Source organism: Salmo trutta, chromosome 25 (assembly GCF_901001165.1).
Source record: "Salmo trutta chromosome 25, fSalTru1.1, whole genome shotgun sequence".
Lineage (NCBI taxonomy): Eukaryota > Metazoa > Chordata > Actinopteri > Salmoniformes > Salmonidae > Salmo > Salmo trutta.
The window spans coordinates 23359420-23370586 of NC_042981.1; the positions used below are offsets into that span (position 1 = coordinate 23359420).

The 11167-nt window shown below is 41.8% G+C and overlaps 1 protein-coding gene across 2 annotated transcripts in view; it reads left to right on the plus strand.

Annotated features, from left to right (window-relative positions):
- The first annotated feature begins 2358 nt into the window (after positions 1 to 2358).
- LOC115162183 (COMM domain-containing protein 8) overlaps positions 2359 to 11167 on the plus strand; it is a 9142-nt gene continuing 333 nt past the window's right edge. The window contains exons 1-5 of one of the 2 annotated variants that reach the window (XM_029713243.1): positions 2359 to 3115; positions 4095 to 4250; positions 8312 to 8464; positions 8767 to 8922; positions 9429 to 9953. In XM_029713243.1, the coding sequence (XP_029569103.1) occupies positions 3071 to 3115; positions 4095 to 4250; positions 8312 to 8464; positions 8767 to 8922; positions 9429 to 9446 (528 nt within the window). In that variant the 5' untranslated portion in view covers positions 2359 to 3070 and the 3' untranslated portion in view covers positions 9447 to 9953. Of the gene's footprint in view, positions 3116 to 4094; positions 4251 to 8311; positions 8465 to 8766; positions 8923 to 9428; positions 9954 to 10225 lie in introns of those variants that run through there. The other variant, XM_029713241.1, reaches the window with a different exon arrangement.

Sequence of the window (11167 nt, forward strand, 5' to 3'; positions counted from 1 at the left end):
TCCTCCTTGGTCAAATAGCCCTTACACAGCCTGGAGGTGTGTTTTGGGTCATTGTCCTGTTGAAAAATAAATGATTGTCCCACTAAGTGCCAACCAGATGGGATGGCGTATTGCTGCAGAATGCTGTGGTAGCCATGCTGGTTAAGTGTCTTTTGCATTCTAAATAAATCAGTGTCTGCGACCCCACACATCCTCCATGCTTCACAGTGGGAACCACACGTGCAGAGATCATCAATTCACCTACTCTGCATCTCACAAAGACACAGTGGTTGGAACCAAAAATCTCAAATTTGGATTCATCAGATCAAAAGGACAGATTTCCACCGGTCTAATGTCCATTGCTCGTGTTTCTTGACCCAAGCAAGTCTCTTCTTATTGGTGTCCTTTAGTAGAGTTTGTTCTCATCTGAACAGTTGATGTTGAGATGTATCTGTTACTTGAACTCAAGCATTTATTTGGATTGCGATCTGAGATGCAGTTAACTAATGAACTTATCCTCTGCATCAGAGGTAACTCTGGGTCTTCCTTTCATGTGGCTGTCCTCATGAGAGCCAGTTTCATCATAGTGCTTGATGGTTTTTGCGACTTGCAACTGAAGAAACTTTAAAAGTTATTGAAATTTTCTGGATTGACTGACCTTCATGTCTTAAAGTAATGATGGACTGTCGTTTGTCTTTGCTTAGTTGAGCTGTTCTTGCCATAATATGGACTTGGTCTTTTACCAAATAGGGCGATCTTCTGTATACCACCCCTACCTTGTCACAACACAACTGATTGGCTCAAACACATTAAGGAAAGAAATTACACAAATTAACTTTTAACAAGGCACACCTGTTAATTGAAATGCATTCCAGGTGACTACCTCATGAAACTGGTTGAGAGAATGCCAAGAGCTCGCAACGCTGTCCTCAAGGCAAAGGATGGCTACTTTTAAGAACCTCAAATATAACATTTTTATTTGTTTAACACTTTTTTGGTTACTACATGATTCCATGTGTGTATTCATAGTTTCGATGTATTTACTATTATACAATGTAGAAAATAGTAAAAATAAAGAAAAACGCTGGAATGAGTAGGTGTCCAAACTTTTCACTGGTACTGTATATCAGAAACATTTTCAGGAAAAGCAGCTAATAGTAAGCCAATAAAATGTATATCATTGCATTGGTTCAACATTGACGTCTAACTCTCTAATTAAGATAGAATCTGAGAAACCGCACTTTTTATTTTTTATCTCTGGGGCAGTTTGCCGCCATTTCGTCTGGGTACTCCAACACCCCGATTGAAGCAACTGTACATCTAATCTTCTCCCCCATTCCCTGTTGAGTCGACAGGGAGCTAGCCTGTTCTCCTCAAAACATCGTTAGCAAGCTAACTAACGTTAGCCAATTTGAACAGATATCAGCTTGCTAACTAGCAAAGCCAACCAACTAATTAACTACAGAGCAAACAATAATTTTCTAATCTAATTAGTTTCGACCAAATGACAAGTTGCTACATAGCGTCCTCAACAACGCCTTGCTGTAACTTTCAAATTCTGTTTATGTAATTTCAACAAATTTGATTCATATTTTGCATAGTGGAAAGCGTGCTTCCAAGACGAACCCTGGCACCCTGTTTGAAAGTACTGGTCGGAAGGAAAAGCCCGCCTACCAAAGCGCTAGTGTTTTTCTCTATAGACCTTTTGCACAACGCCCACTTCCTACCCGATACATAGCTTCCTGTCAGCCTGATTGTAGCTACGACGTCGCTTGTTTTATCATTACCTCAGTATATTGTAATGACCCTGGGTTTATAACCCAGGGTCATTACAATATTAATATAATCATATTTCTATAGTTTTTTAAATAATTCTTCTTGAAAATTCTGTTCATCCGTTCAGTTAGTGTATTTTGTTTGTCTCTTTAGCTAGCAAACGTTAGCTACCAGTAACGTTACCTAGCTAATGAGAGGGCATAGAGCTAGATGGAGGACTCACATTTGTATCTGTACCGTCATAGCGTCTGTGACGGCATGGACAGCGGCATTGAGGCTCTCTCTATTTTAAAGTAGTCCATTTTCTTATTTTTCCATTGGCTGATTACTCCCAACTCGTCGGAATCCCCACCCAGTTGACTACTTTAAAATGGTGAAAGCCCTCCATGGCAATGTCCACGCAAAAACAGAGTCCTCTATATATCTCTATGACAACAGACAACTCCAATTTAAAGTCGTTTTTTTCCCACCGAGTTGCCACTTATATCAGTACATTCATAACTTTTATTCGATCAAATAAACCTCCCTTGCAATTACATGTTTTGTTGACCAGATTCCACACTCTTATTGATTGACCTCCATACAAAAATTCCTCACTTCGTGGAGTTATTTTCGTGGACATACTTCGAGCTGAGTAAAACCTTTCGCTTTGCCTCTTCCTGTCTGATGTAGTCGGCAAATCTGATTTGTTTTTATCCCCAAAATGCAACACACTTTGAAAGGCGGGGGTTTGACAACACGGCATACATTATATCAGAATTCACTTTTCGTAGTAAGTTATTTTTTTTATTAAACTGCAACATGCAAAACACAAACAGAACAGCCAGAGGGATTACACAAAGAAATAAGGAAGATAATAAAAAAAATATACATTAACGTTATATCAAACCAAATACAGACATGTAGCGAATACATTTTATTTTGTATACGTTTTAAAGATTGTAAATAGTTTTACAAATCTGAAAGAAAAAAAAAGAAAAGGTAATTTTTCTTCATACATTTTGATTTAACTTACGCAGCAGGCTGGGAGAATTTGGATACTTTTGGAAAATGGTTTGGGTTGGCTAATATGCACCCCAAAAATGTAGACGTCAATTTGACATAAACTGTATTCCCTCTAGTCTTGACAAAGTTGTCCACTTGAAGCCGCCCTTTGTTTATGGACCAGTTTGAGTTATGACAATTAAAAATCCCAATGTTGAGCCACGCTGAAAAAGTACTCTCAGGAAACAGCAGATTTCCCCGGTTTACCATGTGATCACTTATCAGCTGATTCGTGACGTTTTACAAGGAAGGCGAAACTCGACAACAAAACATGGTATATTTACTTGCCAAATTACGTCCTGAAGAATGTCCACAAGTAAGTATAATACATTAATTTCCTTGATTCATACATGTCGCATTTTCTCACCACTGTCCTGGAGCTAGACAAAGCAATATCAGGAGAACCCGTGCATGCGTTTACTTTTTTTTACATAGCAACAGGCCATTGTAATGTATGCCACCTAGCAGACGTTTTTAAACAAATTGACATACAGTCATGCGTGCATACATTTTACGTATGTGTAGTCCCGGGAATTGAACCCACTATCCTGGTGTTCCAAACGCCATGCTCTACCAACTAAACTACATAGTATTACAGAAGGAGGAGAAAGGATTTCCATTAGGTTTACAATCCAATGGACTAAATACTCTTTGCTTGTGTATTCAGATGAGACGATACAATAGAGGCTGTTGAGTACCCTCTGGGCTGTTTTTATAATATGAAAACAGGATATTATGCTCTCAATCAAGGGCTAAAATGTGATTTGTATTACTTTTGTATTACTTTCGTAACAATGTATCTTACAATGTTGTTGCAAGCTCCCCAATTCAGATACAATGTGTATTGATGATCCATTGTGCGTTTTCTGTATCTAACCATTAGGAAACCATATCAATACTCAATCGTAAACCGCCCCAATAAATACTCCAGTTGGTCTGAAAGGATATGGTAATTACTTCAACTTTACTTATGATAGGATTTGTGGAGCTGTCATCATATTATTTAAACCCGTCTAATCCTTTCTGATCTAGGATTGCCTGGGTGTCGCTGTTAGGGCTCGATTTGGCAAAGTGTGCCGATGTCATTGTCATAAGCACACACTGAACCAACAATTGACCAGCAGAGGGAGCATTATGCTTGATTGTAAATCCAAAGTATGCAGTTACTCCAAAACACTATCACCTCCACACAAACATGGGCATGGCATTGTTTACTGACCTGTTTTGGTGGGTAGATTAAATCCCATCATAGGCTACCATCATCATGATGATGATCCACATTTTCTTTCCCCCAGCTATTACACAGGGTGGTGGATGGTGTATGTGGGCGGGAGTCCCCTCGGATGGCAGACTATGGTGACATGTGGACCCTTGTAGAATGGATGGAGCTCCTCGACTCCCTCTCCTCTCTGTTCCGGCTCGCAGTCGGTAAGAACACCCCAGACGAAGAGGTGAGCTAGGAGTCAGTGAGTTTGGAGTTGTATCATGCATGTTTGACAGTCATGTTCCATGCATGGCTGACCATTGACTCAGATGTGATGGGAGTTGGGTTTCTAAGGTGTGCAATGCAGTGACTCACTGGTTTTTGAAGGTTCTATGTCAGTCACAGGGTGTTTGACTCTTCAGTGTGTATTGGGTTTGTGTAGGGCCTCTTGATGGCTGAAGTATAGTGTGTTGGGTTTGTTGGGGGAATATGAAGAGTGTAGGGTTAGGTCAGTGTTTCTTAATCCATTCCTGGGGGAAGCTCCGGGGGTGCTGTGTTTTTGCTGAGCAAGAACAAAAATGGGCACCCCCTGTGTGAGGGCTGCAGTGTGTGGTAGGTTGTGTTTGTTATGGCTGCAGAGTAGACCATGGGTTGAGTGTGTCCGGTGTATACAGTGTGTTGGTTTCAGGTTGTTGTGTTTGGCACTCAGGAGGAAAGTTCAACCAGGCATCAATCATACTGTTCCCATAGAATTTATCTTTGGCACAGCATAGTAACATTCAATGCCAACACCTAGGTCTACATTTTCAAGTGCTAAAAGTTACATATTAGTTATTTCAGTAGCGAAGTTATTTCAGTAACGAGTTAAATCAAATCAAATCTTATTTGTCACATGTGCCGAATACAACAGGTGTAGATCATCTTACAGTGAAATACTCACAAGCCCTTAACCAACAATGCAGTTTTAAGAAAAATAAGAGTTAAGTAAAAAATAATTAAAGAGCAGCAGTAAAATAACAGTAGTGAGGCTATATACGGGGGCTACCGGAACAGAGTCAATGTGCGGAGGCACAGGTTAGTCGAGGTAATTGAGGTAATATGTACATGTAGGTAGAGATAAAGTGACTATGCATACATAATAAACAGAGAAGCAGCAGCATAAAAGAGAGGGGGGATAATGCAAATAGTCTGGGTAGCCATTTGATTAGCTGTTCAGGAGTCTTATGGCTTGGGGGTAGAAGCTGTTTAGAAGACTCTTGGACCTAGACATGACGCTCCGGTACCGCTTGCCATGCGGGAGCAGGGAGAACAGTCTATGACTAGGGTGGCTGGAGTATTTGACCATTTTTAGGATCTTCCTCTGACACCACCTGGTATAGTCCTGGATGGCAGGAAGCTTGGCCCCAGTGATGTACTGGGTCATACGCACTACCCTCTGTAGTGGCCGAGCAGTTGCCATACCAGTGATGCAACCAGTCAGGATGCTCTCGATGGTGCAGCCTTCGAACTATTTGAGGATCTGAAGACCCATGCCAAATCTTTTCAGTCTTCTGAGGGGGAATAGACTTTGTCGTGCCCTCTTCACTACAGTCTTGGTGTTTTTGGACCATGATAGTTTGTTGGTGATGTGGACACCAAGGAACTTGAAGCTCTCAACCTGCTCCACTACAGCCTCGTCGATGAGAATGGGGGCATGCTCGGTCCTCCTTTTCCTGTTGTCCACAATCATCTCCTTTGCCTTGATCACATTGAGGGAGAGGTTGTTATCCTGGCACCACACAGCCAGGTCTCTGACCTCCTCCCTATAGGCTGTCTCACCGTAGTCGGTGATCAGGCCTACCACTGTTGTGTGATCGGTAAACTTAATGATGGTGTTGGAGTCATGCCTGGCCATGCAGTCATGAGTGAACAGGGAGTACAGGAGGGGACTGAGCACGCACCCTTGAGGGGCTCCCGTGTTGGGGAACAGCGTGTATGTGTTGTTACCTACCCTCACCACCTGGGGGGCGGCCTGTCATTAAGTCCAGGATCCAGTTGCAGAAGAAGGTGTTTAGTCCCAGGGTCCTTAGCTTAGTGATGAACTTTGAGGGCACTATGGTGTTGAACGCTGAGCTGTAGTCAATGAATAGCATTCTCACATAGGTGTTCATTTTATCCAGGTGGGAAAGGGCAGTGTGGAGTGCAATAGAGATTGCATCATCTGTGGATATGTTGGGGCGGTATGCAAATTGGAGTGGGTCTAGGGTTTCTGGAATAATGGTGTTGATGTGAGCTATGACCAGCCTTTCAAAGCACTTCATGGTTACAGACGTGAGTGCTACGAGTCAATAGTCATTTAGGCAGGTTACCTTAGTGTTCTTGGGCACAGGGACTATGGTGGTCTGCTTGAAACATGTCGGTATTACAGACTCAGTCAGGGACAGATTGAACATGTCAGTGAAGACACTTGCCAGTTGGTCAGCACATCCTCGGAGTACACGTCCTGGTAATCTGTCTGGCCTTGTGGCCTTGTGAATGTTGACCTGTTTAAAGGTCTTACTCACATCGGCTACGGAGAGAGTGATCACACAGTCCCTCCGGAACAGCTGATGCTCTCATGCATGCTTCAGTGTTGCTTGCCTCGATCAGAGCATAGAAATAATTTAGCTCGTCTGGTATGCTCGTGTCAGTGGGCAGCTCTGCTTCCCTTTGTAGTCTGTAACAGTTTGCAAGCCCTCCCACATCCGACGAGCGTCGGAGCCGGTGTAGTACGATTCAATCTTAGTCCTGTATTGACGCTTTGCCTGTATGATGGTTCACCGGAGGGCATTGCAGGATATCTTATAAGCTTCCGGGTTAGTGTTCCGCTCCTTGAAAGCGGTAGCTCTACCCTTTAGCTCAGTGCGGATGTTGTCTGTGCTAGCATAACAGTCCTGTAGCTTAGCATCTGCGTTATCTGACCACTTCTTTATTGACCGAGTCACTGGTTTTTCCTGCTTTAGTTTTTGCTTGTAATCAGGAGGATAGAATTATGGTCAGATTTGCCAAATGGAGGGTGAGGGAGAGCTTTGTACGCGTCTCTGTGTGTGGAGTAAAGGTGGTCTAAAGTTTTTTTTTTTTTTCCCCCTCTGGTTGCACATTTAACATGCTGGTAGAAATGAGGTAAAACAGATTTAAGTTTCCCTGCATTAAATCCTCGGCCACTAGGCACGCCACCTCTGGATGAGTTTTCCTTTTTGCTTATGGCCGTATACAGCTCATTGAGTGCGGTCTTAGTACCAGCATTAGTTTGTGGTGGTAAATAGACATTTACGAAGAATTTTAATGAAAACTATCTTGGTAAATAGTGTGGTCTACAGCTTATCAGGCAAGCAAAACCTCGAGACTTCCTTACTATTAGATTTCATGCACCAGCTGTTTACAAATATACACAGACCGCCACCCCTTCTCCTACTGGAGGCGGCTGTTCTATCTTGCCAATGCAGTGTAAAACCCGCCAGCTGTATGTTATTCATATCGTCATTCTGCCACGACTCGGTGAAACATAAGATATTATAGTTAATGTCCCATTGGTAGGATAAACGTGATTGTAGTTCGTCTATTTTATTATCCAATGATTGTACGTTGGCTAATAGGACTGATGGTAAAGGCAGATTACCCACTCTCCGTCGGATCCTTACAAGGCACCCCGACCTACGTCCCTGTCTCTTTCTCCTGCGAATGATGGGGACGAGGGCCTTGTCGGGTGTCTGAAGTAAATCCTTTGTGTCTGACTCGTTACAGAAAAAATCTTCTTCCAGTACGAGGTGAGTAATCGCTGCCCTGATATCTAGAAGCTCTTTTCGGTCATAAGAGATGGTGGCAGAAATATTCTGTACAAAATAAGTTACGAATAACGCGAAAAAACATTGGTTACGGCAACCATCTCCTCCAGCCATATTGACAATATTTATGAACAATTACAGGGACACACAGACTCATCTGTTTCATTTGAGAAACTAATTAACTGAATATTTTATATGTGTAAATAGAATTACAGGCAGATTGAAACAAGACCAGCCATTTGATATTCATTGCATAATCACCAGGAGCTGTTGCACCAGATGTGAAAGCCGAGCTAAGGAACATATTTACAAAAAAACATGTTGTTTTAAATTAATATTGTCCTGTGTCTTCTGTGTTGACAGTTTTTGTGTTTCATGTTTGTTGTGTAATGTCGGCCAATGTATTATCCCACACAATGAAATCCTATTTCCTAAGTTATTTTAACTGTACAGTATGAGTGATTTATTTATTAGTGCAACTGCCAGCCTGTTCTGCTTTGGGCAGGTGCTGGCATCGTTGGCAGACGTGGGCGGGGGGTACGGGGAGGCCGTGCTGACCGTCCTGAGGGCCAGACGGGAGGAGATCCGCCAGGCGCTGGTGGAGAGGACCAATAACGTGTCCAGCTCCACCCTCCAGGACTTTGACTGGCATATAAAGGTGAATTCCCTGGATTACAGTGAGGAGACAACAATCTTTGTTTGATTGGTGAACTGATTGATCAGGACTCCCTTGAAAAATATATTTTATTTTTATCTCAATGGGACATACAGGGCAAAATAAAAAAGTAGATATGCTTTTTTACAGTCCTGTTACAACTGGGTTTTACCTGGTATTTATACATTATGTGATATCAGTCATTAATTAAAATGGGGTGAAATGCATGGTTCACCATACTACTACTACTACCACCACAATGATTTCTATACACAAGAATCCTAAGCCTCTCTGTCTCTGTTCAGCTGGCATTGTCCAGCGATAAGATCTCGTCTCTCCAGACCCCTCTACTCAACCTCAGTTTGGACGTGAAGGAGAACGGGGCCCTGAAGCCTGTGTCTGTCGAGATGAACCGAGAGGAATTACAAACACTCATCAGCTCAATGGAGGCTGCCAATAAGGTAAACCTTCAGGGACACATGCACACATATTATGACAATTAGTGTATTATCATTGCCAATCAAATGTGTTTGTGTCAGCGTGTTTGTTCAATGTTTTAGTGGTGCGTAGTGATGTGCTTGCGCGTGTATGTATGTGTGTGAGCGTTTGGCCAGCATCAGTGGAGGGTGTGATTTGAATGGCTTGAGAACTGTTTTCTTGGCAGTTCCACCAATAGTTTAATATCATTATCTTTTAACCGACTGATGTCAGGAGCATAATAGCTGGTGATTTCTGCCAGTTTTTGCGCTCTCATTCACTTAAAGGGACTATTCTTTCCCAATCGTTCCATATTCCCTCTGTCCTAGAAGACATTTGTCTATTACAGAAGGGCTTTTATCTCGAAAAATATATTTGTATCCCAACAGCACGTTATTTTTCGTGTGTGTGGTTTTTGCAGTGCTGATAGTGTACATTTGATACACACTTATAGAGAGCCCATCTCATATGATTTATGATTTTTCTTCAGATCCCAGTTAACTGTTGAAGAAGCAGCAGCTAGTCTTCCTGGGGTCCACATAAAACATGCCAAAATACACTAATGGACAAGAACAGCAACACATTTAAACACTACGACTAAAGAACAATATGACTATATATTTTTTTTTTAAAGAGAAAAATAATAATACTATGAATAATGTGTGGAGGGGTGTGTCTCCACAGTCCGCGATGTTTCATGTTTTATTTTTTTATTGATTTTATTGCTTGCCCGAGTTACCTGAGGTGGAAGAGAATTTGATGAAGTCATTGTTTTATACAGCACTGTGTCTCCCAGCCTCTGCTGTTGACTTGGGAAATGTGAAGAGACCCCTGATTGAGTGCCTTGTATGGGTTTTTGAGCTGTGTTAACTGGCTGAACAGACAATTCAGTACTTTCAACATGTTAATACTACAGCCCTCAATGGCATTGCCCATGCTATCTCCATTATAAAGTAGTCTACTTCTGAGTGTATTGGCAGTTCATAAATAAACAAAAAATGTGCATACCACTGTCTACCATGCTGAAGTGTGTTTTGTCTGAACAGGTATCAATCAAATGTTGGTGATTTACTGCCACCTGCATTTATGGAAAGTTTGTTCAGGAGTATAATTAATTAGTTGACCACTCCTTTCTTAACCCATAGTAAGTCTCATCCAGTTGACTACTTTAAAATGGTGGAAGCCCTCAATGGCACTGTCTTTGCTAAAGCAGGCTCTGTGGTACAAGAGCCCTCTATCCAACTCTATGTGCATGTATCCTGATAGTGTGTATTTGTGCCCTTACAGGTGGTACTACAGCTGAAGTGATGGTGGCGATAGACATTTATTTCACTGTGCCCTTTCATCTATGGCTCTTATTAAGGGGACGTGCTATATCATCGTAGAGGGACACTGAACTATGATGCAGGGTCTTTCTGGAAACAGTGGTCTGATCCAGATCCAGCCTTCAACCCCCTTAGGCACTGATTCCTACACTTCCCCTCATGAATTCAAAAGCATTGAATTTGTGTAAGCATGGGATAGTGGGTGTTACACCATATTCCATTTATTTTCAATCCATGAGGGGGAGTGAATGAGTGCACATTTTAGGGAAAAGGATATAGAATCATACTGCAGCCTAAGATAGATTCCCAAGACTGCAGTAAGAAGTAGTCTTTTGTACTTTTTATTTTTGCAGTTTTATTTGTAATCCATTCTATTACTGTATAATAAATATTAACGTTTGACCTTTTCTTCAATGGAATATATATTAGAGCTCTAGGCTGTCTCCATACTCTGAAATGGCTTCATCTCTTTCTCTTGTCCTTCCTGATCTTGGTTGATTGGCTAGGTGAAAAGATTTTCAAGGTCATCCCCAGAGGCAATGTTATATATCAGACCAAATAATACCCCTTCCATTTTTTTTCTTCTGTCTGTTGAATATTTAATACAGATCACACTGTGTGCAAAATCTTCCTTTGCGTACGCCTGGTACTAGTCAGCATGCCTATGATGTTATGCACCAAAACAGCAGGGGGGGGGGGGGGAGTGTAGAGTCATGGAGGGCCTAATTTCCCCTTTTTTTTCGTTTTTTAAATTCATCACATCTGGACCACAATAATGCATTATATAAAAAAAGACCAAGTCTCTAGTGTTGGATGAGAACACGGTGCATGCTCTAGTTGGGCATCTACAGGACTTGCTATTAGAGCAGTCTTTTTTAATAGAGGTAACCTGACTTTGCAAGCT